The 24,883-nt window shown below is 57.5% G+C and overlaps 2 protein-coding genes across 4 annotated transcripts; both read left to right on the top strand.

Moving 5' to 3' along the window:
- Positions 1-16: 16 nt before the first annotated feature.
- On the top strand, positions 17-6,193 carry Borcs8 (BLOC-1 related complex subunit 8). 3 transcript variants are annotated; one of them, XM_048342652.1, is made up of 6 exons: positions 396-476; positions 1,772-1,884; positions 2,166-2,230; positions 3,262-3,372; positions 4,423-4,529; positions 5,513-6,193. In XM_048342652.1, the coding sequence occupies exons 1-6, from the start codon at positions 440-442 to the stop codon at positions 5,578-5,580; spliced, it is 501 nt and encodes a 166-aa protein (XP_048198609.1). In that variant the 5' UTR covers positions 396-439; the 3' UTR covers positions 5,581-6,193. The 3 variants fall into 3 exon arrangements, with proteins under 3 accessions (XP_048198608.1, XP_048198607.1, XP_048198609.1); XM_048342651.1 differs by lacking the exons at positions 396-476; positions 5,513-6,193 and adding an exon at positions 17-121 and having other exon boundaries at positions 4,423-5,101; XM_048342650.1 differs by lacking the exon at positions 5,513-6,193 and having other exon boundaries at positions 393-476; positions 4,423-4,846.
- Positions 6,194-9,440: 3,247 nt separating this feature from the next.
- Positions 9,441-23,765, top strand: Mef2b (myocyte enhancer factor 2B). Its single transcript, XM_048342653.1, has 9 exons — positions 9,441-9,532; positions 20,787-20,863; positions 21,010-21,213; positions 21,931-22,065; positions 22,459-22,606; positions 22,762-22,865; positions 22,957-23,047; positions 23,181-23,292; positions 23,493-23,765. Exons 2-9 carry the CDS (start codon positions 20,810-20,812, stop codon positions 23,713-23,715), a joined length of 1,071 nt encoding a protein of 356 aa, XP_048198610.1. The 5' UTR covers positions 9,441-9,532; positions 20,787-20,809; the 3' UTR covers positions 23,716-23,765.
- The last annotated feature ends 1,118 nt before the right edge of the window (positions 23,766-24,883 follow it).

Here is a 24,883-nt window from a genome sequence, read left to right as displayed (position 1 = left end):
GCATAGCGCTCCCGGACTCAAAACTATGTCTCCGCTGTGATCCCAGGCTTCCCCAGCGCGCGCAGGACTCGGTAGCCAACCAGGAACCAAAGGAAGGCGTTTATACGACCCGGAATGGGCAGTGCGTGGCGCTCTCCTTCAGCTGGACTGTCCCTGGAAAAAGGGCTTCAAGAGGGAGGTTCTTGCACCTCCCCCGCGTAGGCAACCCCCCAGAGCCTGCTCCGCCCGGCCCCTCCAGGCCCCGCCCGCGGCGCGCCCCCCCCCAACCTTTTCCCCTTCAAACTTAACGGCCTGCGTCCTCTCCGTCAAGGAGGGGGAACCGGCAGCCGGCCGGGCGGGTTCAGGAACCGGAGCTGAGCGACGTCCGGTTTCCGCAGGGAAGGTGGAGGCTGCTGCTCGGGCCTCCGACTTCCGGTTCCGCGGGCCTCTCTCGCTCGCGATGGAGGAACCCGAGATGCAGCTCAAGGGAAAGAAAGGTGGGGCCCCTCTCGTGCTTCCGCACCTGGGTTCTTCACCTGTAAACTGGGAGAGTGCTATTCTCAGACTGGCTAAAATTTTTTTTTAGAAAAAGAATTGTGTGGGGCTGGCAGTGTAGCTGAAGAATTAAGAGTGCTTGTGTGGCACCCCCTTGGTCCTGGGTCTAATCCGCTGTACCATCCAGGGGGAAAATACAAATGTTTCAGAGCAGGAAGCAGCAGGTGCAAATGGCCTGTACCTATTCGTGACTTGTAGATATTTGAGTCTAAGTCGGCTTAAATTAGATGAAATTTAAGGGCTGGGAATGTGGCTTAGTGGCCGAGTGCTTGCCTAGCATGCATGAAGTCCTGGGTTCGGTTCCTCAGTACCACATATACAGAAAAAGCTGGAAGTGGCCCAAATGATAGAGCACTATCCTTGAGCAAAAGCAGCTCAGGAGCCAGGGCTCCAGTGGCTCACTCCTGTAATCCTATCTACTCTGGTGGCTGAGATCTGAGGATCACGGTTCAAAGTCAGCACCCACCAGGAAAGCCTGTGACACTCTTATCTCCAATTAACCACCAGAAATCTGGAAGTGGTGCTGTGGTTCAAAGTGCTAGAGAAGTAGCTGTGAGCTGAAGAGCTCAGGGACAGTGCCCAGGCCCAGAGTTCCAAGTCCTAGGACTGGTTAAAAAAAAGAAAGAGAGAAAAAAAAAAAAAAAGAGGGCTGGGAATATGGCCTAGTGGTAGAGTACTTGCCTGAAGTACATGAAGCCCTGGGTTCGATTCCTCAGTGCCACATATATAGAAAAAGCCAGAAGGAGCGCTGTGGCTCAAGAGGTAGATTGCTAGCCTTGAGCAAAAAGAAGCCAGTGCTCAGGACCTGAGTTCAAGGCCCAGGGCTGGCAAATAAAAAAAGCAAATTTTAAAATCTTGTTCCTTGCTCCCTGTAGCCACATTTCAGGCACTTGTATCCACCAGTGAGGGAGGCCTCAGCCTAGGGTTATCTCTAAATTGTCCCAGTGTGGTGAGGGATACATGTTTCCCTCTCTCCCACAGTTGTCAGTCATGCCTGAGGCAAGCCAGGAAGCAGAGTCCTAGGTCAATGGGAGTAAAAGTAAGTCAAAAGGGCCTAAGCAGAGGTTAGAGAAGGAAAGACTTCTACATTAGTGTCCTCTCAATTGAGGCCCTGCTGGAATCTTCTCAGCCCATCCCCAGGAATGTGGGTGACAGAGCTACTGGGGCAGGGGACACTGTGTTAGCTCTAGTGGGCCCTTAGTTGCCATGTAATATTTGTCTCTTTGTTCCCACCCAGTCACAGACAAGTTCACTGAGAGCGTCTATGTTCTGGCAAACGAACCGTCAGTGGCACTGTACCGGCTGCAGGAGCATGTGCGCCGCTCACTGCCTGAGCTGGCCCAGCACAAGGTAAGCCTGCCCTGCCCTGGACCTTTGACAGAACCCCTACAGCAGAGCAGGGGATGTGAGGGAAGGATGTGCAGACAGGGAGTAGCCAGTGCAAATGCCCCACAGGTGTGGGGGTAAAAGCCTTTATGGGCATATGGAGGACTTGGAAGCCTGCATTGAAGAAAGCCAGAAGGAGTTAGGGGTGTGACTCAGAAGCAGAGTGCTCTCTTGCAAAAACAACATGGTGGGGGGGGTCTCTGTGTGAGGGACCTCTCACCTTACAGCCTCCCTCATTCTCACAGTCTGATATGCAGCGGTGGGAAGAGCAAAGCCAGGGAGCCATCTACACAGTGGAATATGCCTGCAGGTGAGAGCCCCAGGTGACATCCCCCTTGCCTGGCCTGGCTGTCCAACTGCCTGCCTAGCAAGCATGAGGTTCTGGCTTCCATCCCCAAATAAATGAAACAAACAGCACTTGTTGGTATGTTGCCCCAGCCAGGCACAGGCAGCCCTGGGGTAGGCCTTCCCACCACACTGACTTACCTGTTGCAGTGGCAGGAGCCAGTGCTGCTGGGGAGTTGGGGGGGGGGGGGGCGGCGAGCAGCCCAAAGGCATTTCTGAGGTTCTCCCTTTGTAGTCCCTCAGACGTTGTTCTGAAAGGGTGAAACCAAGCTTCAGTGGGCCCTCAGGAAGGCCCCTGGGCATAGGTGCATACATGCTGGGCCCTGCAGGACCCCCACCACACACATACACACAAGCTCTGCCCCACTCGGGCACTGCTTCATGCAGGTTCCATCCCACACAAGGTTCCATCCTACACACAGGCACCAAATTACATGCAGGCCCCACAAACAGGCACCCGCCCTGTACAAGCTCTGCCCCTCTCAGACACTGCCAACATTCAAGCTCAGCCCCTTCTAGGCATTGCACACAGGCAAGCTCTGCCCATCTCAAGTACAACGCATATGCAATTTCTGCCCTGCTCAGGCACCACCCATACATAAACTGCATCCATTGCCTATTCTTGCAAGCTCTGCTCTGCTTCAGCACCGCCCCATGTAGACCCTGCCCTACACAAAACACCTACCCACATACAGGTTCCGCCCCATGCATAGGCTCCACCCTACTTGCAAGTCCTGCCCTGTGAGTCTCTGCCCCACAAATGAGCCACACTCACGAAGCTCTGCCCTTGGAGGCCTCACCCCTGAGAAATCCTCGCCCATGCAAGGCCCCGCCCTGTGAGGAATCCCTACCCCTGACCCCCCACCTCCGCTGGGCCCCGCCCACACTCAGCCCCACCCTGTGAGGATTCTGCCCCCACTCCGAGTTGGGCCCCACCTCATGAGGACTCTGCATCCCTCTGGCTGGGCCTCGCCCACAGCTCTGTCTCTGTCTCAGCGCTGTGAAGAACCTGGTGGACAGCAGCATCTACTTCCGCAGCGTGGAGGGCTTGCTCAAGCAGGCCATCAGCATCCGGGACCACATGAATGCCACCTCGCAGGGCCACAGGTAGCTCCAAGGACACCTGCCCAGCATTACGGCCGCCTACTTGGGGGCTGGAGGCTGGAGCTGGGCACCGCCCTGCTTCCTTCTTGGACAACTTTCTTGTCCTGGCGACATGAGGGGTGACCTACGGGTGGCCCCGGTGCCCCGAGGACAGAGACAGGCCGGCCCTTGAGGGCATTCCCACCATAGACATGGTGCCTAGTGCAGATGTGACTGAGGGACAGCAGCTGGGTGGAGGCCCTGGGGGTACGCGGAGTAGTGCGCCGAGGCTGGGGGCCTCAGCACCTACGCCCCTGCTGCTGCAGGTGGAGGCGCCAATGCTCTGCTGGCCTGAGAATGAGCGTGCGTTTGTTGCCTGCCCAAGGAGACTTTGTAGCAGCTCTTTTGTGATTTGTGTTCATTGTGACTTAATAAAACACGCATAAGCCGTAGTCCAGTGCTCTCCTGGGCTGTCACCCCCAGCCAGGCGTTTAGAAACCAACACGTAGGGCTGGGAATATGGCCTAGTGGCAAGAGTGCTTGCCTTGTATACATGAAGCCCTGGGTTCGATTCCCCAGCACCACATATATAGAAAACGGCCAGAAGTGGCACTGTGGCTCAAGTGGCAGAGTGCCAGCCCTGAGCAAAAAGAAGCCAGGGACAGTGCTCAGGCCCTGAGTCCAAGGCCCAGGACTGGCAAAACAAAACAACAAAAAAAAAAATAGCCAGGTGCTGGGGCCTCATGCCTGTCATTCCCAGCTACTCACGAGGCTGAGCGCCAAGGATCACGGTTCGAAGCCAACCCAGACAGGACAGTCCGAATTACTCTTATCTCCAATGAACCACCAACAAGCCGGAAATGGCACTGTAGCTCAAAGTGGTAGAGCGCTAGCCTTGAGCAAAAAAAAGCTCAGGGACAGCGCCCAAGCCCTGAGTTAAAAGTGCACAACCACCGATGAAACAAACGAGCAAAAAACGAAAAATGTGCTGGGCCAGGCCTGTGATCCCAGCCGGGGGGAGGCTGAGACAGGAGGATCCCAAGTTCCAGGCCAGCTGCACCTGTTCTGTTGCAGCCCAGAGGACCCAGCCCCGCCCCCAGTGCCAGCCTTGACCATGCCCCCAGCACGGCCATGCCCTCCCTCAACTGATGGACATATGGGGTCCCACGGCCTCCGCCCAGGTCAGTGTCAGGCCTGCTGGCCACCCTGCTCCCAGCTAACCGGCCTGCCCCATCCTGGCAGGGGGCTTGCTTCTAACCCACGTCTTGCTTGGACCTCCCCTTCTGTCTTTCTGCCTGCCTCGCTCAACCTTGTCCTGGCCACATGTCCTGTCCTGACCCCTGAGATCCCACCCCAAGGCACAGAGGAGCCCATGGTCCCCCTCCTGCCAGGTGCCACTCATGCTTTACTCCCCTCTATCAAGGCCTACCCTGCACAGTGTTGTCGCCGGTGCCAGAGTCTCCCACTTGCTGTGGGACCCTGAGCACAGGCCTCCCCAGCTGGTCTCTACTCTCTCCTCCTGTAGTTGGTGCCCCGAAGGCTGAGGCTTGCAGGGGCAGGGCTGTTGTGGCAGCAGCTGTTGCTGTGTGTAACGTGTGCCCAGCTTGAGGATTCACTGCTCATGGTTCAGCCACGTGGGTAGCCCAGCCACCAGCTCCTGTTGTACTGGCACTCCAGGCTGGATGGGCCTGGCCTGGTGCTGTGGGCTGCAGGAGCCGAGCCTTCTCAACTAGGCTGGCAGATTATGGCCCCTCCATGGATGAGGTCAAGCTGCATACCCATACCCTGCTGTGTCACCTCATGGGAGACCTGTTGTCCCCTCTGCTGCTGACACCACTCTTCCCCGGAACTGCTGCCCCTGCTCCCCTCAGGGCAGTCTTCATGGGTCCTATTGTCACCTGCCATTGCCCACAGTCCTGCAAATTCCATACCTTGTGGGGTTTTTGTTGTTGTTGTTGTTTTTGTGCCAGTCCTGGGGCTTGAACTCTCTCTGTCCCTGAGCCTCTCTGTGCTCAAGGCTAGTGCTCTACCACTTGAGCCACAGCGTCACTTCTAGATTTTTCTGTGTATGTGGTACTGAGGAATCAAACCTAGGGCTTCATGCATGCTAGGCAAGAACTCTACCACCAAGTCCCACTCCCAGCCACTATACCTTGTTTTACAGAGGGAACTGAGGCTCAAGAGGCAGCCAGCCTGGCTTCTTCCTGTCTGGACCCCTTCCCCACAGGTTGACCATGGCTCAAGTCAGCCACTGGCCGAGGCTGGACCCTTGAACACTGCCACGGGGCCTGCAGAGTCCACACCTCCCTCCTTGTGCCACAAGCCCTGGGATCCAGCCATGGCAGACCAGCCCGGCCCTGTGCCCTGCATGTACCCACACTGTGCCAGAGGCCTCTCTCCTGTCCTCCTGAGACAGCACCTGAGGACTGTGTCACCCCAATGCAGATGGAAGAAGTCTCAAGGGCCCTGCCTCCAATGTGCTTGTGATGCAGGGCCTGGTGGCCCTCTCTGCTTCTCCCGTTCTTCATCTGTGAAGTGAAATGAACACACTTGTACCTGTCTACCTACCCTGTTATCTCGAGCTCCAGGGGTGATGGGAGACCTTGGCTGGGCCAATCAGAGCCTGGTGTTTCCCAGGTTACCGTAAGCCAATGAGAAGGCTTCTCCAAGAATTTTGAGCCCTGAGAAACTTTTCAGCTATTGATGTAGGTGGATGGATGGCCAAATACCCGAGGGGTGGGGCAGGGGGAATCTCAGGAGACCCTGGATCCAGCCACACCTGTCACTGGAAAATCTCCATTCTTCAGGTTCAAAAGATCTTTACATGGTCCTTTCTGGCTAACATTGCTTGATGGCTGTTTTCACAGCTGAGGGCAGCAGGAACCTCTCTGTGGGTGGAAGAGGTGCCTGGCTCCATGTGGGAGCCCTGAGCTGCATGGGTCTGAGGCCCTCTCCCCCTCCCAGCTGACATTTTTCATGCAAGCATCAACCACCCTCTGTGAGGGACACAGGCCAGCCTTGCTCCTGGGGGGGCCCAGCCCCTTCCAGGGCCTGTGACACCTGCAGGGCCTGCACATGGCCTCAGCAGCAGGTCCAGTCTCAGAGGGGCTCATTTACATCTCCTTTTTATGATCCCTGAGGGTGCTTCTGTTCTGCCACCACCAGGGGCCGCACAAAGCCAGAGCTTGGCCCAGTGCTGGTGTTGGAGCTGGCACTGTCTGCCAGACCTGGCGAGGCCTGGAGTGGTAGGTGACCTGCTCCCACTGCCACCTTCTTTGTGCTGGCTTCTCATCCTCAGAATGGACTGAGCATCCCCCTGCCCCCTGGGGAAGCACCTGCTGGAGCCCCATCAAATCCCAGTCTTAGAGTATGAGTGTCTGTGTGTCTGTGTGTGTGTGTGTGCATGCTGTTGGGGTTCCACTTAGCTCCTTTGCTTGCCACGACTTGAACAATGTCCCCAGCCTTTTTTGTTGTCATTTTTGCTCTAGTCGTATTTTCAGATAAGGTTTTGCATTTTTGCCCAGGTGGGCCTGGATCACAATTCTTTTTATGGCTCCTACATAATGTTATGCCAAGTCGCGAAACAACCACCAAGAAGACCACCGAGACGCAGACGCTCCTAAATGCAAAAGCAAGGCAAGGCTTTATTCAAGTGGGCCGTGGCCCGAGCCTCGTCCTACCCACTGTCACAGCAGAGGTTAGGAGGAAGCCCCGAGCTGCGATTGCACAGGGCTTATAAAGGCAAAAAACAAAGTTACAGCAATCAGGTGTTCAAGCAAGCAAGATTAGGACACGGGTACAAATCTGATTGGCTCAGGGCTCAAGACATTCTGGGGACTGTTAGAGTTGAGCATTCCCAGGCAGTTAGAGTTCTTGACCGGCTGGGCCCTAATAAGCTTGCCCTGGGTTTGCTCATAGTTTAAACAGACAACAAAATGGGGGCTGCCTGAAAATGGGGTTTACTTTAACTCTTCATTCCCCCCTTCAATAGCTGGGATTATAGGCATGTGCCACCATACTCAGCGAGTCCTAGTTTTTATTCTAGGCTTGTCCTGCAGTCTAGGATGACCCCAGCACTGTTGTACCCTCACACCCACAAGACCTCTGGGTGCCCCAAGCTTAGCCCCCAACTCTCCACTGCCCCAACCCTCTCTGGGGCCTTGCAGGTCTTTAGAGGGCCCATGGAGACACCCTTTTGCTGCCACCATACCCTGGACCTATCCCTGAGGGATGCAGCCCCAACCACTTGTGTCAGGAGTGAGGGAGGACAGGCATCATAGGTAGCTTTGAGTTGAGGAAGGGTGCCAGTTTTCACATGTGCCACAGGCTCAGAGGAGGCGCATGACAGACCTGTGGTCACTAAGCAGCTGGAGCTGGAGCAGGGACTCCGGACTCCCCAGCCCCAGACTACCCTGTCCTTGCCACCCCAAGCCCTTCACAGCTTCCCCCTAGCAGATGCAGGGACTCTGTCTTTGTCCCTGGGGGAAGGCTGGGGGGTGGGGAGGAAGAGGCAGGAACATCCTGAGTTTCAGGCCAGTCCCGGCCTGGGTATCCCCTTCCTACACCCTTTCCATCATCGCCCAGATCCTCAGCCTATCTGACCCCTGCCCTCCTCTTCCCCCTAACATCACTACCAACTGACAGGAGATGAGGGGGGACCCGGGGTGGAGGGAGGTTGCACTCAGGGTCCAGGGGGCTGCTAACCACCCTGCTAACTGCTGCCCGCCCAGCGCCTCCAGTGCTGCTCCAGCTGCCACCCTCCCTCTCACCCTCATGTAACCAGAGCCTGGCTGTTGCATCAGAGGCGGGCAGGCGGCATCAGTAAACAGAGTGGCCCTGGGGGGGCTGGGCTCCCCAGCCATTTCCAGGCTCCCTAAGCCTCCTTCTGTGACAGAGCTGAGGCAGAAGCCCCTGGCTGGCCGTGGCAGTCATGCGGCCTTGGGACATCCCAGGACATATCAGCAAGCACTGTTTGGGTGTGGTGGACTCCCTTATTTCCTGGGGGACCTCATCCTTGCCTCAGGCATCTTCCAGTCTCCCTCTAGTCCAGGGTCTAGCTAGTTCTTCTGCCCTGGGAACTTGAACACCAGGCTGTGGTTGGAACCTGCCTTGCTGTCCCTTCCCCCACCCGGAGTGGGCCCACAATCCACATCCTTCTCCCTGGTTTCCACCCTGGGGCTCCTGCCAGTCAGCCTGCTGAGGACTGAGTTGCCTCTGCACCTTGACTAATACTGATCTCTCTGGAAAAGCCCAGTGGCCAACTCCTGTTCATTCTTGAAAGCCCAGTACACAAGGCCCACATTCCACAAAGCCCTTCCAGCCTTCCTGCAACAGCCTTTATTCCAAATTCTGCCTGGCCTCATCCTCCCATCCTGGGCCTGGGCTGGGGGGGGGATGTTGGGGGGGTAGGGGTCTCTCTAGAATCAATCAGCCCTGAGGTCTGCCCTCAGGGCTGAGCCCTGGGTCTGTGATTCCCTAAACTCTGAGTCATTTGATGTCTCCTCTCTGGTCCTCCTCTGGCTTGGTCCAAGGGGAGCGTTTGGGGGCTTAGGCTCCATGCTACAAGGCTCCCTACAGTTGGTCTCTGAAGAGGGGGAGCAAGGCAGGAGGGGACAGGGCTGGGGGAAGGAGCCTGAATCCCTTGGGGTTGTGGAGGGGAGACGCAGGGCAGTGGGACCAAGCTCCAGGGCTTGTCCTACCCCTGTGGAGGCAGGTGGGGGCCCAGACTAGCCACAGGTGCGAGGCCACCAGGGAAGTCCAGGGTTGTGTGGGTGAGCAGGGCGGGGGCCCAGGATGGGGCCGGGGTACAGGATGGATGGTAGGAACCCGAGTTGGGGACATCATCACGGGGGGACTCCCGGGGGTTGGCAGAACGGCTGGGGTCTCACACGGAGGGCGGGAAGCTGGAGGGTCCTTGCGCCCCTTCCGGCTGCCGGCCCAGCCCCGCTGAACCAGTTCCCCAGCCCTGAGGCGCTCGGAGTCCCACCGATCCGAAACTCCGGAACTTCAGGGGCGGATCCACGCCGGCAGCCCCGCCTACGCTCCCGCACGACCCGCCTGTTATGCAAATTAGACGCCAGGGCCCAATCAGGCGCCTGGGGCGTGGCCTCGGCGGGGCTGGCACCTGCGCGGGCGGCGCGAGAAGTGGAGTGCGGCGTTGGCATCGGGTCTGCAGCGCCCGCAGGTGCGTGTGAGCCTGGGCCGGGCGGGGAGGGGGTGCGGCCCGGGGCGGGACACCGGCTCCCGGGCTGCGGGTGGCGGGCGTGTTCGGTGTGTCTGTGCGTGCGTGCAAGTGCCATGGCAGGCTTTGGCATGAGTTTTCGGTGAGTTCTGTGGGTGCGTCGGTCCCAGGACTCGAACTTGGGGCCCGGGAGCTGTCTCCGAATGGCGCTCTACCCCTTGAGCTGCAGCCCCACTTCTGGCTTTGCTACTTTGAGATAAAAGTTCCCAGGACTTTCCTGCCAGGAGTGGCTTCGAACCGTGCCAGGTCTCAGCCTCCCGAGCCGTGCGCGTGGGTTTTGACACGATGCAGTAGAGTTGTGTGGAGCACCCTGGGCCCCTTGCGGTCTCTGCACACACACCCCCGTGTCGGAGAGGCCACCCCCTACGTGCATGTGCACCCCCTTGGCCCTCAGCTTGGTCCCTGTGTCCCCCTCATTCCTTCCTGTGGAGCTGTTCTCACAGCAAGCAAAGGGACATTGTGCTCCCTCCTGGTGCCTCCAGGTCCCTATCTGGTCACTGGGGCAGGGCATGTCTGAGGTGGTCAGTACAGGACAAGCTGGGGACAGCACTCTGTTCACAGACATGGCCACCCTGCCATGCTCCTGTCAGGGCCCAGTGCTAGTCAGGCTGCCCTGAGCCCTGACTACAGAATGGAAAAGTCAGAAGCCTGTGAGGTACCTGACCTGGCCTGGACGGCAGCCCTCCGGCTGTGTAGAACCAGCCTCAGGACCTGGGGACCACAGTTCTGAGTCTCACTGTGAGTGAACTTGCCTTCAAAAAAGTGTGTAGGGGGCTGGGGATATAGCCTAGTGGCAAGAGTGCCTGCCTCGGATACATGAGGCCCTAGGTTCGATTCCCCAGCACCACATATACGGAAAAACGGCCAGAAGCCGCGCTGTGGCTCAAGTGGCGGAGTGCTAGCCTTGAGCGGGAAGAAGCCAGGGACGGTGCTCAGGCCCTGAGTCCAAAGCCCAGGACTGGCCAAAAAAAAAAAAAAAGTGTGTAGGTGGGGCTGGGCATATGGCCTAGTGGTAAAGTGCTTCGCCTCCTATACATAAAGCCCTGGGTTCAATTCCTCAGCACCACATATATAGAAAAAAGCCAGAAGTGGTGCTGTGGCTCAAGTGGTAGAGTGCTAGCCTTGAGCAAAAAGAAGCCAGGGACAGTGCTCAGGCCCTGAGTTCAAGCCCCAGGACTGGCAAAAAAAAAAAAAAGTAAATAGTGTGTAGACATTGGGCACTAGTGGCTGATGCCTGAAATCCCAGCTACTCAGGAGGCTGGAGATTGGAGGGTAGCGGTTCGATGCCAGCCCAGGCATCCAAATTGGAGAGACTCTTCATCTCCAAGCAATCACCAGAATGCTTCGAGTGGAGCTGTGACTGGAATAGTAGTGCACCAGCCTCGAGTAAAACAGCTAAGAGACAGCAACAGCATCCATATCCTGAGTTCATGCTCCAGTACCAACACACACACACACACACACACAGAACAAATAGTGACTGAGGGGCTGTCTTGGCATGAGAGCATTTGTCTGGCATGTACTAGGCCCTGGGTTCCATCCTTGTCACAAGAAACCACATTTTGTTTTGTTTTGTTTGTGGGTCATGGGGCTTGAACTCTGGGCCTGGGCCATGTCCCTGGACTCTTCAGCTCAAGGCTAGCACTCTACCACTTGAACCACAGTGCCACTTCCAAGAGCTTTAGCACTCAAAGGACCAGTGCTTGAAATTTGCTCCCAAACAATTGCTCTGGTGTCTTTTCATCCAGGGCTCCTCTGAAGGGAGAGGCCTAGGGTCTGGGGGCGGGGAGAGAGTCTCTGAAGCTGGGTTTTGTGTTGTTGTTTTTGGGCGGGGTGAAAGTTAGGTAGGGACCCCCTGTCTCCTCAGGGAAGGGATCACTTAGTCACCTGAATTGATGAAAGCCATGTGAAGGACTCCAGCCTCCTGTCCCTGCACTGCCTGTCCTCTGGCAGGCCACTGCTCCTCTTTGAGCAGTCCTCTGTGGACACCTTAGTGACCAGAGCAAGTAGAGGCCGATCTTGGCTTTGCAACTTCAACTAATGATCTTCTTGTGTTGGGTACGTGTGTGCATGAATGTATATGTGTGTGTTTGAAATAATGAGGATGAAGCCTGGTATCCTTTTCAATGCTGGGCACGTCTGCTACTTTTGTGCCCAACATTCAACTTACTATAACTTATTTTGCATGTGTGTGTGCTAGTCCTGAGGTTTGAACTCAGGGCCTTGGTGCTGTCCCTGAACTGGTGTACTCAAGGCTGGTACTCTCCTACTTGAGCCACAGCTCCTCTTCTGGCTTTTGGTAGTTCACTGGAGCTAAGAAGCTCATAGACCTTCCTGTCCAGGTTAGCTTCAAACCGTGATCCTCAGGTCTCATCCTCTTGAGTAGCTGAATTACAGGTGTGACCCACCTTGTCCTGCTCAACTTATTTATTTACTTAAATCTTTACCAACCCAGATGGGAAATCTGAGAAATGCAGTGGGGGGGGGGGGGACAACACATGTTGGGGTAGCCCAGCTTTTTGGAAGGCCTGGGGGTGCCGTTTTGGGTGAAGACTTATAATGGGTGGGGGGTCTTTGGGCACAGGGAACTCATCCCATCACAGCCTGTGCTTTTCAGTAGGGTGCAGGAGGAAGCGGGGTCCCCTGGGTCTGTGTCCTGGTGACTTGTGTGTGTCGGACACCCTCAGACTCAGGAATGAGCACCCCAGATCTGGCTTGGAGAAGCGCAAACCCACAGGCAGACAGGACGCAGACAGTGAGTTTGGGGTGTGTCAGGGGGACCTCAGACGTAAGCCCAAGCCTCAATGGGAACTGGGAGGGGAGTGTCTGGCCTTCAGTGTAAAGACCGAAAGCTACCTGCCAGCCGGGAAGGTCCTGTGTGTGCGTTAGGTAGAATGTGGGTTGGGGTCGCTAGTGAGGTCTGAGCAGAGATGGCTGGAGCCCCACCTGGCCTACCCTTCACTGGCAGCCATGCTCCCCGGTCAAGCCCTCCAGATCCAAGTGGAGTCTGGGAAGAGAAGGTTCTAGAAGGTTGGGATATGGCATCCCTGATGCTAAGGCCATGAGTCTGTCTCATCTACCTTGGCCCAAATAGACTCCACCATCTCCTCTCCTAGCCTCCCATCCCCCAAATGCTTCTGCTCACTGTAGCCATAAGGACTTCCAAAACAACCCCAAAGTGTGCAGGATTCCAGGGGCTCACACCTGTCATCCAGCTGCTCAGGATATTGAGATCTGTGCATCACAGTTCAAAGCCAGCCTGGGTCAGAAAGTTGATAAGACCTTTTTTTTTTTTTTTTTTGGCCAGTCCTGGGCCTTGGACTCAGGGCCTGGCTTCTTTTTGCTCAAGGCTAGCACTCTGCCACTTGAGCCACAGCGCCACTTCTGGCCATTTTCTGTATATGTGGTGCTGGGGAATTGAACCAAGGGCCTCATGTATACGAGGCAAGCACTCTTGCCACTAGGCCATATCCCCAGCCCCGTTGATAAGACTCTTATCTCCAGTTAACCAGCAAAGAAAGCCAGATGTGAAGCTACAACTCAAGGGGCTGAGCACAAAAGTACAGGACAGCACCCGGGTGACTTCAAGCTCAAGGACTGGCACACACTCTACCTCAGGGCCTCCTGCAGCCTCCCTTACCTCTTCCCTCCCTGCACATTCCCACTTCAGGGCCTTTGCACCTGCCATTGCCCACCACTTCCCCACATGGCTGGTGTCCTCCTGTCCTCAAGACCACCCCTTTCAGAAAGGACCTCTTGGACTCTCTGCCGCCTGTCCCCTGTGGCCTCTCCTCACCACATTGTTGTTTGGAATTCCTTGTGTGCAGTCTTGCCCTGGTCATGGTTGTGTCTGTCATTGTCTTCCCACCACACTGGCCAGCTCTCCCCACCCCCTGGCTCCCGTACTCTGCCACTTCTGGGCGGGGGGGAGGGGGGGATAGGGAGTGTGGAACAGGAGCGCCTCACCTCAGCATCCCAGCTGGCTGTGTCCTGGGGCTTCCAGGCCGGGAGCAGAGTCCCTTCCGCCCTGCACTGACAGCTGTGCTAATTTCCCAAGCAGGGAGGCCCAGGTCCCTGGGGATGAATTTCTGGAGCCTCAAAGGGAGCTCTTTCTCTGGAACAAAGAGCAGGAAGTCTTGGGCTGGCCCTGCAGCCAGCATGGAGGCTCAGGGGACATTCACCAGGGGCCGGGGGGTGGCCCTGGCTCTCAGCAGTTGGGAACGGCAGGCTCAGAGCAGGGTGCTCTCCTGGCTACCTGGGAACAGGCCTTACTGACAGGCAAGCGCACCTGTGCTAGGTCAGGCTAATAAGCCCAGGTCTCATTCCCTCCAGCTTGAGGGTCAGTTTCCTGGTCTATGGGAAACAAAAGCAGAGTCTGGTGGCTCAAGTGGTAGAGCACCTGCCTAGCAAGTGCAAAGTTAGGAGTTCAAACCCCATTGCTGCTTTAAACACACACACACACCAAGTAACTGTGGCTCAGGCATGTCATCCTAGCTACTCAGGAGGCTGAGATCTGAGGGTCATGGTTCAAAGCCAGCCTGGACAGAAAAGTCCATGAGACTTATCTAATTTACCACCAAAAATTCCCAAGTGGCACTCTGGATCAAGTAGCAGAGCTCCAGCCTCGTGCAAAAAAGCTCAGGGACAGTGCCCAGGCCTTGCGTTCAAGCCCCAGGACTGGCACAAAAATGCAAAAGAGAATTTGGTCCTTCAATCCTTGGGCTGCCTGTCCTACCAGCCTCTCCATACCTGGTAGTCTCAGGCTCCTGGGGCAGAACCCAAGTCCTGTTTACCCCACATTCCTGCCCCACCAGGCCACAGGAGGGGATGGGAGTCTCTGAGTAGGCCTCAGTTTCCCCCTGCCAGGGGAACCTGTAGATAGAGGGATGGCATGGGCCATCTTCAGCTGGAAGGTTGATTTAGACACAGACAGATGGACACACACAGCCAGAGACACCTGAGCCTCCACTGTCCCAGGGGTGGGCACTGGCCTCTGGCCTCAGGAAGGAAGCCAGAGGGTGATAACAGGGCCAGAAGGGGTCCCCACTGGCTGGGAGGGGAGGTCATGTCATCGGGACCAGCTTGGATGCTGGGGTGTGATCCTTACACCTTGGGGTGTCCTTATGTCATGGTGAGGGGTGCGTGTACATTGGGGGTCTGCTGTCAGGAAGGCTTCTGGTATTGGGTTTCATATGCATTTGGGGGCTCATTGCATCTTGGGAGGTCTGCCTGTGTTTAGGGAGCTGTGTGAGTTTAGCTCTGAGGACATTCATAGGCTGACACCCCTGGGGTGGGGGGACTTGCTGTGTTTGAGGTACCTGTGAATTTGGGGGCGCTGCACCTGTTCCAGGGTCTCTCTGCCTCCTCCCCCCTCCCCGCCCCCGTTCTGTTTGAATCCTGCTACTCCCATACCTCCCAGGCCTGTCAGGACTCCTCTTCCACTCTGACCCCAAAACCTGTCAAGGAGGAGACTGAGGCGGGATGGGGGGTGGGGAGGACAGGGTGGGGGGGTGGGGGGTGCATGGGCGGGTCCCGCACGCTGTGGGGCGAGGCATGTGGTGGGGGCGTGGCCTGCGATGAGGGACCACTGCAGCATGGGTGTGACCTGCGGTGTGGGCGTGGCTTTGCACCGACCCCCGCACCGTGGGCGTGGCTCCCCAGGCCCTGGGGAGCCACGGGTCTGAGGCCTCCAGTGGCAGCTGGGGTCGAAGCCGCCCTGGGCCCCTGGAGGGGGGGGGGGGTCCCTGCCTGCAAGGGGCGCTTCCTGCCGCCCTAATGAGGTACTTGGGGAACAGGTGATGAAACCGCAGCCCAGGTTGCGTGAGGCTGGCCGGGCGGCGGCGCCCCCTCCTCTCCCCGCGGGCCCAGGCGCCCTAAGCTGCCTCTTACTTCTGCTTTCTGGGTCCCAAGCTGAAGAGCATGGAGGAGCACGGAGGGGACGCAGCCTTGGGGCCCCGGGAGGCCCAGGGCGGGAGGCCTGGGGGGGGGAGGCCCAGGCCTGGAGGCCTCAGGCCCGTCCATCGTCACCACAGGCCCTGCCAAACTCTACAGAGGTGATAAGTCCGTGGCTCGGAAGGCCCATGAGTGTTTGTTGACTGACTCAATGACTGCAGATACCACCATGCAGAACAGTGTGCAGTGTGTGTGCTGGGGCTTGAGCCTCAGATGTGGCCACCACCCTGGACTGTTACAGAGCGTGTTTGTTGTTTCCAGTCCTTAGGAGATCCTCCTTGCCCCTCACAGGACTCGGGCCTGGGGCCCAGCCCCTCCCCTCCCGTACCTGCTGCCTGGGCCTTCCACTCTGGTGTCAGCACAGGCCAGCCTGTTCCTTCCAGCCACACACCTGGGCCTGCCCCACACTGTTTGTTGGGACCCCATGCCAGCACCCTGTCACTTCCAGCCTAGACACATGCCCACCCCCATGGCAGGTGTGAACAGGGAGGACTTGAAGGGAAAAGGGGTGGTTGTTATAAATGGCTCTGTGGCTCACATCTGTCACTCTAGCTCCTCAGGAGGCTGAGAACTGGAAGACAGCAGCTCCGGGTCAGTCTCAGCCAGAAAAGTCCAGGAGACTCAGAGAGTGCTGGGTGCAGTGGGGTGTGGCCCTCACCCCAGCTCCAGTGGGAAGCTAAACTAGAGCAGCCTATGAACTCAGGCTCAGGCAGGAAGCAAGCCTCTAGCACCCCCACCCCCAAAACCAAATAGACCTAGAGGCTCAGCAAGGCTGAGGCCTGAAGTTCAAACCCTTGCCCCTGTTCAACATAGATATTTCAGGCCAGACTCACACCTACCATCCTATCTACTCAGGAAGCTGAGATCTGAGTGCTGAGGTTCAAAGCCAGCCCAGGCAGGAGAGTCATGAGACTTATCCCCAATGAACCACCAAAAGAGCCAGAAGTAGTGCTGTGGCACAAGTGCTAGAGCACCAAGCCTTGAGTGAAAAAGCCCAGAGACAGTGCACAAGCCCTGAGTTTGAGCCCTACAACTACCACCACCAACAACAAAGTCTTTCCATGCTGGGCCTGGCTCAGGGCGTGGCTCCTGCTAGGCGGGCGCTTACTTACTCCAGGTGACCCATAACTAAAGAGCAACCCACGGGCCATTTGCACAAACAGGACACACCTGTGAACCCTGGCACGGGGAACAGGGCCTTCCCGGTCCCTTGGGGTTTCCCCTCGGCCGTTGTCCCCTGGTGGCCCCTCTGCCAGGTGGCCAGGTGCATACAGTGCTGGTAGCTGCTGTTTTTTGGGGTTACGTGGGCTCAAATGCAGGCCTTGCACTTACTAGATGTGAGGATCAACTGCCGAGCCTAGGCCTCTGGCTCTTTTTTCTTTTTGTGCTGGTTAATTTCAAAATCAATAATTTTCTTACAGAAAACTTATTTTTTTTTTTTTTTTTTTGAGCTGGAGTTTGCTCCTGGCCGGGACCTTCGCTTCTCCAGACTGTTCCACTCGGGCCGACTCCCGGCTCAGGTGTCCACGACCCTGGTCAAATGGAGCCCCATTCACTGTCAGGACTTTCCTGGATGGGCTTACTCTGGTTTGACATAGAAGTTTTTTTGGGGGAAAGTGATTGGGGCAGATCCATCAATTTCAAATGTCTTCTTTTGTGTGTGTGTGCCAGTCCTGGGGTTTGAATTCAGGTCCTGGGTGCGGTCCATGAGCCTCTTTGTGCTCAAGGCTAGCACTCTACCACTTGAGCCACAGCGCCACTTCCAGTGTTTAAGTGGTTCATTGGAGATAAGAGTCTCATTGACTTTCCTGCCCAGACTGGCTTTGAACTGAGATTGTCTGATCTCAGCCTCCTGAGTTGCTAAGATTACAGGCTTGGGCCACAGGTGCCCGGCTCTGATATCTTAATGAGTATGATTAGCATTGAGATTTCCAATGCTTTGAGGTTTGAAAAAAAACAAAAACAAAAACAAAAAAGTTGTGAAATCACCTGGGCCTATGCTCATATTCTCCCTCCCTCTCTCTCTTCCTCCCTCCCTCCCCTCCCTCTATGTCTGCCTCTTTCTGATAGTGCTGCTGGGGTTAAACTCAGGACCTTATACTTGCTAGGTAGGTGCTCTACCACTTGAGCCACTGCCCAGGTTTTGCCCGGTTTTGCCCAGTTTAGGCTGTAGTCCTTCGACTTGAGTTCCTTTGAGTGTCTGGGATGACAGTCATGAGTTGCCATTAATTGAAAGGGGAGTCTCTCAAACTTATTTATTTATTTTGCCAGTCCTGGGCCTTAGACTCAGGGCCTGAGCACTGTCCCTGGCTTCTTTTTGCTCAAGGCTAGCACTCTACCACTTGAGCCACAGTGCCACTTCTGGCCATTTTCTGTATACGTGGTGCTGAGGAATTGAACCTAGGGCTTCATGTATACAAGGCAAGCACTCTTGGCACTAGGCCATATTCCCAGCCCCTCAAACTTATTTTTTTTAATTGGGGAAACTTTGATCCCTTGATCTCTGCCTCCTAATAAGCTGGGAATGAAGATCAGAGCTATCATGCATGCCTGGATTTTTTTTTTCTTCCCTGAGATGAGGCTTGGCTGAATGCATCTCAGACTAATCAGATCTTCTGCCTCTGCCTCTGGCCCCGACACAGGTGTGTGCTGCAGCACCTGGCCAGTGGCTTGTTTGTGAAAGGTCTCTGTGGCAGGGGGTTAGCAGTTTCCATCAGAGGCTTGCCCAGTGGGCTCTTGTGCAACATGAAGTATGAAGACATACATGAAGGGGTACAGTCAGGCACCAGTGGCTCACGCCTGTTATCCCAGCTACTTGGGGGGCTGAGATCTGAGGATGGTGCTTTGAAGCCAGCCTGGGCAGGAACATCTGTTAGGCTCTCATCTCCATTAAACTACTCAGAAAAAAAAAAACAAAAAAGCCAGAAGTGGAGCTGTGGCTCAAGTGATGGAAAGCTAACTTTGAGCACAGAAAGGCTCAGGGACAGCGCCCAGGCCCTGAGTTCAAGTCCCAGGACCGCACACAAAAACAAAACGGCAACAGAAAGGGTTTGGGAGGTTCTGGGCTCTGGATGCTCGCTCCTGCTCCCCGTGCAGCCTGTGCACCCCCAGATTCCTCCCACCCTTCCTCCCCTCTCTGCCCCAGGTGTAGGCCCCCTCTCCACCTCTGTGCTCTGGGGGGCAGCAGGGGCTGTGTGTGCGGAGGAGGCCTCCCCCTTCCCCCACCGGGCCTCAGCTTCCCCCTCATGCCAGGCACATGCCCCCACACTCAGTTCCCATCACCCCAACATCTGGAAGCCAGCGGCCAGGCCTGGGCTGTCTGCGGCCAGGCCAGCATTTGCATGGGTCCCCATGCCCGGCGCCCCCACCTGCGCCCTCTCCGCCTCTCACCGGTGTCCACACTTGGACTGCTGCGCCTGCTCAGGGCTGGATTTGCATGCGGTGTATTTCTGGGCCTGTGGAGTCGCGGGGGAAGTTGTTGAGGGAAACACGTCTCTCATGGGTATGTGGGGGGACGAAGCTGGCTGGGCCTGAGCCTGGCCCCAGGGGCACCAGCACAGACTGCAGGGAGAAATGGGCTTTGGGTGCTGGGTTTTGAGGTATCAATGGGAGTTGGTTAGATGAAACAGGAGCCAAAGGGGCTTCAAGGAGAGGTTTATTGGAGGGAGAGAGAGGGCATCCAGAACTGCTGTAATGGGCTGGAGGCTGGAACAGCAGCCTGCTTGTGTAGGTGTTTCCTGGGCCAGGGTGGCTTTGCAGCTCCAGTAATGGAATCTGGAGCTTGGTGGTTATCATGAATCATGACGGGTGCCATGGCTCATGCCTGACATCACAGCTGCTCAGGAGGCTGAGACCTGACCATCATGGTTCAAATCCTGTCCAGGCAAGAAAGTCTGTGAGACACCTCCAAATAACCACCAGAAAACCAGCTGTGGCTCATGTGGTAGAGCACTAGCCTTGTGCAAAAAAGGTCAGGGACAACAGCCAGGCCCTGAATTCAAGCCCCAGGACCGGTACAAAAAAAAGTGTCCAATTCCATCAATAAATCCCAGCCCCATTTTTCATTGGCTCCCAGACTGAAGCCCACGGCACTCCTATAGCTCCAGAGGCCCAAGGCAGCCTGGCCTCTCTCCAGCTCTCCTTGGCTCCCCAGGACCTTTGCACATGTTGTGTGCCCTGTACCTGCAACTCAGTTCCTGTCTCTGCTCATGGTGTCACTTCACACACACACACACACACACACACACACACACACACACACACACACACACCAGCTGCCACAATTCCTGTCCCCCTGCTTTCTGTGCACGTCAGAGCCAGCTCTGCCAAACTGGAGTGACGCAGCCCCAGCCCAGCAGGGGTTTCACAGGACCCCAGGCGTGGAGATGTTTCTGGAGTCATCTTGGCACAGATCCCCACAGCCCATGCCCTCCTCGGCCTCCAGGGAGCTGCGAGGGAGGGGGGCCACACAGCCCCGCCGTGGGAACCTGCCTGATTCTGGTCAGGATTAAAATTAGTCCCATGGTTAAATATAGCAAATGGGCTGGGGCTGTGCCACTGCGGGGCCCAGAGAGCCTAGAGTTGTGGGCCCAAGTCACAGCAGCCCATGGTGGCCCACGAGCCGCCCTTGGGCACTGGGAGGACACTGTGGTCACTCTTTCTTTTTTAAATTTATTCTGTGTGAGTGTGTGTGTGTGTTGGTTCTAGGATTCCCACTCAGGGTCTAGGTGCTGTGTCTGCGCAGGGCTGGCTCATCTTGTACTCCCAGCTACTCAGGAGGCTGAGATCTGAGGATCACAATTTGCAGCCAGCCTGGGCAGGAAAGTCTGTGAGACTCTCATCGCCAACAAAGGACTCAGAAAAACCCAGTAGTGGTGCTGTGGCTCAAGTGGTGAAGCGTTAACCTTGAGCACAGAGAGGCTCAGGGACAGTGCCCAGGCCCTGAGTTCAGGCCCCAAGGCTGACCAAAAAAGAACAAAATTCTCATGGACTTTCCTGAGGGAGAACCATGATACTCAGAAGTGGCCACCACACCTGGCTTTGACTGTGTTTAGTGAGCAGCTACTACTCACCACACCCTGGGGTTGGTGAAGGTCAAGGCTGACCTGGCGGCTTGATTCTCCCATACAGCCTTCCCCCCCAGTGTCTGGCTGAGTCAGGTAGTCCCGGGAGGAAGGTGGCAGGTACGCCCTCCCCACTTCCCACCCACCCACTTTGCACTGTCAACCTTCTCCCCCAAACCAAGGCCTCTGTGCTCAGCCTGGGACCATGGGGAGGAAGAAGATCCAGATTTCAAGAATTCTGGACCAAAGGAACCGGCAGGTGAGCCCTGGTGGGGAGCTGGGTTTTGAGGCACGAATAGGAGCTTCCCGGAGGCAGCCTGGGCGGCGGCGAGGGAACGATGCAGGAGCCCCAGCCCCCCACAGCCGTGCTCTCTCTGGGTCTGCTGGGCGGGCGGCGCCCTCTAGGTGACCTTCACGAAGCGGAAGTTCGGACTGATGAAGAAGGCCTACGAGCTGAGCGTGCTGTGCGACTGCGAGATCGCGCTCATCATCTTCAACAGCGCGCACCGCCTCTTCCAGTACGCCAGCTCCGATATGGACCGCGTGCTGCTGCGCTACACCGAGTACAGCGAGCCGCACGAGAGCCGTACCAACGCCGACATCCTGCAGGTGCAGGCGGGCTGCGGGGCCGAGGCCGGGGCCGCGGGGGCGCGTCCATCCAAGGGCGTGCTTCGCGGGGACCTGTCCATCCGCGGGGGCGTGCCTGCGTCTGGGCGTGTCCATCTGCGGGGAGCGTGTCCATCCAGGGGGCGTGCCTGCGTGTGGGCATGTCTATCCACAGGGGGGTGTGTCTATCCACCGGGGGCGTGTCCATCCACAGGGTGTGCCTGCGTGTGGGCATGTCCATCCACAAGGGGCGTGTCTATCCACCGGGCATGCCTGCATGTGGGCGTGTCCATGCAGGGGGCGTGTCTGCCTGTGGGTCCTTTCTGTACTTACCGGTGGGGTCTACAGGCCAGAGTACCCAGAAATCTCCACACTGGTGGGAGGCAGATAGGAGAGGCAGAAAGGGAAGAGAGGAGACATAGTGGTCCACCACACAGAGACAGCCACAGCCACAGGCAGATGCTTACACTGAGTATCAGCAGGCCTGGCTGGATCTCCACCCTGCTGTGTGGCCTGGGGGGTTCTTGGCCTCTATGGTCATTTCCTCACACATACACTTGGGATTTAGATGGCAATTAATTAGGGTTTTGGTCAGCAAAGTTTAGCTAGACTTAGCCACGTCTGCATCCTGTCCCATTCACAATGAGTCTGCCCCCTAGAATTGGGGTTTCTGCCAGGGTTGGGTGTAGGGGTCCATCCTGCTGTTTCTTTTCCTCAAAGACATTGAAGCGGAGAGGCATGGGCCTTGATGGCCCAGAGCTGGAGCCAGACGAAGGACCTGAGGGGACAGGAGAGAAGCTTCAGAGGCTGGCAGGTGATGGGGGTGACCCGGCCTTGCCCCGGCCTCGGCTCTATGTAAGTACTTCCCACTCCGCTGGGAGTATTCCCTAACCTAAGCCCAAGTTAGGGCTGAGAGAGACCTAAGGCCAGGAACAGTGCATCTGGGTGGAACAGATGAGGGAATGGGCATTAGAACTGGAGCTTAGAAGGATGCGTAAGAGTTTAATGGGCAAACAATTCTTGCTTTGATTCATCAAGTACCTTAGGCAGCCCCCTCACTACTACAATACACCAAGCAAGAGGCCCCAGCCTCGAAAACAGACCCTCACTGCCTGTGGGAGAGCAAGTAGAGGTCCCAGAGAAGTGACTGAGGCTTTCTGAAGTGGGGAGCTGGTGCCTGGCACAGTGGGATCCCATGTCTTGGATTGACAGATCCACCCATTCTCCCATCACCCTCTCTGCCCACAGCCAGCAGCCCCCATGATGCCCGGCCCAGATCTGGTGTTCGGGGCTCTGCCCCCACCAGGCTGCGATCCCAGTGGGATTGGAGAGGCTCTGCCAGCCCACAGCCGCCCATCTCCCTTCCGACCAGCAGTCCCCAAAGTGGGGCCCCCAGGTGAGCCTGGGGTGAGGACGCTGTGGGGGGTGGGGGGCTTGTGTGGATCTTGGATAGAGTACTGGCTGGGTGAGGGTCATCTGGAAACCAGACACTGTTAGAAGGATGACAGGTTGGCTTTTTCTTTTCTCTGGGGTGTCCCCCACCTCTGCCAGGCCTGGGGCACCCTCTTTTCTCACCAAGTCACCTCAGCAGCAAGACACCACCACCCCTGTACCTGTCCGCAGATGGCAGGAGGCCAGGAGCTCTGAGCACCTCGGTGAGTGGGGAGAGAGGGCTGGGGATGGTGAGGGCAGGTTGGGTGTCTCAGGTGATAGTCTCAGTTTCCCCTCCACCCTCTCTCCCCACAGAGAAGCCTCTACAGTTGCCTGCAGGGTCCCAGCGCCCCGGCAGCACCGGGACCCCCCTTGGGGAGCTTCACCTTCCCCACAGCCCCCCCAGGTATGCCCTGCACCTCCATACCTGGGAGGGGTTCACCCCAGCCATCAAGCTGTCCAACACTGGAGCATGGGGGGGCAGGGTTGGGGAGGGGCTGGGACAGGACCCTGACACAGTGTATCCTCCCGCCTACCAGAGTACAGCCTGGGGGACCCCCCGCCTGGCCCTGGCCTGCTGCAGCCCCCCACCCTGACCTCCTGGCCATCCTCGAGGGCCGAGGGCGCCGGGGCCATGGCTGCCCCATCCAGGTGAGCGCGCGCTCCGGGCCGGCGCTGCCCCCTGCTGGCCGTGGCCCGCACTGCATCCGGGTCCGGGCTGGGCGGGCAGGGCCGTGCTGGGGTCCCTGGGGCTGGCGGGGTGGTGGCTGGGGACGCCCGTTACCGGAGTCCCCTCCCTGCAGCTCCCTTTCCAGGGTTCACAGCCCCCCCTTTCTCTCTGACGCCCGCAGCGGCGGCCGCAGCTTGAGTGAAGACGGCGCCCCGGCCCGCGGCGCCTCCCCGGCCAGCCCCCGGGTCAGCGTCAAGTCGGAGCCGCTGTCGCCGGCGCCCGGGGGCCCCGGAGACTTCCCCCGGCCCTTCCCGTACCCGCTGCTGCTCGCGCGGCCGCTGGCGGAGCCGCTGCGCCCCTCGCCCCCCGCGCGCGGTCTGCCCGCCGCCGCCTGGACGCGGTAGGGCCCGAGGCGTGGGACGGGGCGCCCTGCCCCTGCGACCCACCAATAAAACTTGGGGTGCTTTGGACCGGGCCTTGTCACTCCCTAAAGCGCCTCACAAGGATACCCCGCTCCGCCCTGCGCCCCCACCCGCTCCCCGAACCACCCCCTGGCCCCCACCGGGGCCCTGTGCCACCCCTGGGGCTCCTCAGCCCCTGCCTGAGCTCCACTCTGGGGCCCCTCTCCCCTCCTCTGTGGCCTTACTGTGGGCATCTTGCTTTGAGGGGCACCCCTAAAGACATTGAAGCTAAGATTGGGGAATCCAGCACCCTTGGAGGCCCCATAGACACAGTGCAGCAGCGGGGCTCCAAGAGCAGTTGGTCAGTGTGGAGCCCTAGGTCCCCACCAGTAGCTGCTGCTTGCTGCCAAACTCAAGGCACAGTGCACTCACTCAGTCTGGGGGAGCAGGGATGTCCAGGACCCATCACCCCACACCCTCAGATCCCACACTCCCAGGCAACCTCTGTGGGACCCGTGAGTTCACGGAAGAACTGAGCGTTGCCCTCCTGCAGTCCCCCAGCTGAGCTCTGCAGCCTCCCCCACCCAAGCTCCCCTCTGTCCTCTGCTCATGCCCCCCAGACTTTTCTCTGGTACTGGGATTTGAACTCAGGACCTCATGCTTGCCCTGCAGTGTCTCTGTCTTCTTGGACCATAACCCCAGGTGTCTTTCCTGTACCTTTTTTTTGGATGGGGCCTCACAAGGATGCCCAGCCCTGCTCTCAGCCTCCCACAGTAGTCCTCGTGTTCGCAAACCAGAAATACAGAGCACACTACTGCCATGCCCATGTGGGTTAAGATGGAGGCCTCACAAACCTTTTGCCTTGCCGGGGGCGGGGGTGTCTTGAACTTGATCCTCTCTCCAGATCTCTGCTTCCCAAGTAGCAGAGATGAAGGGTGTGCACCCCCCCACACTGGTCACCCCCTAAAAGTGTTTCCCATGCCAAGCCTTGAGTGGAGGTCAGCTGTCATGTGGGGACGGGGTACTAGAGTCCTGGCTCACCTGCAGCACAGCTCAGTGGCCAGGTGCAGCATCACCCCAGTGCCCCAAGAAGGGTCCCAGCTCCTTTCTCCAGGGAAACAGGGGCAGGAGGGGAGAACCAGGGATCAGAGGGTGAAACACTGGGGCGTAG

The sequence above is a fragment of the Perognathus longimembris genome, chromosome 3, assembly GCF_023159225.1.
Source record: "Perognathus longimembris pacificus isolate PPM17 chromosome 3, ASM2315922v1, whole genome shotgun sequence".
In the NCBI taxonomy this organism is placed as follows: Eukaryota; Metazoa; Chordata; class Mammalia; order Rodentia; family Heteromyidae; genus Perognathus; species Perognathus longimembris.
Note: the sequence above shows the minus strand (reverse complement) of the source record. Positions and strands in the feature narration are given on the sequence as shown.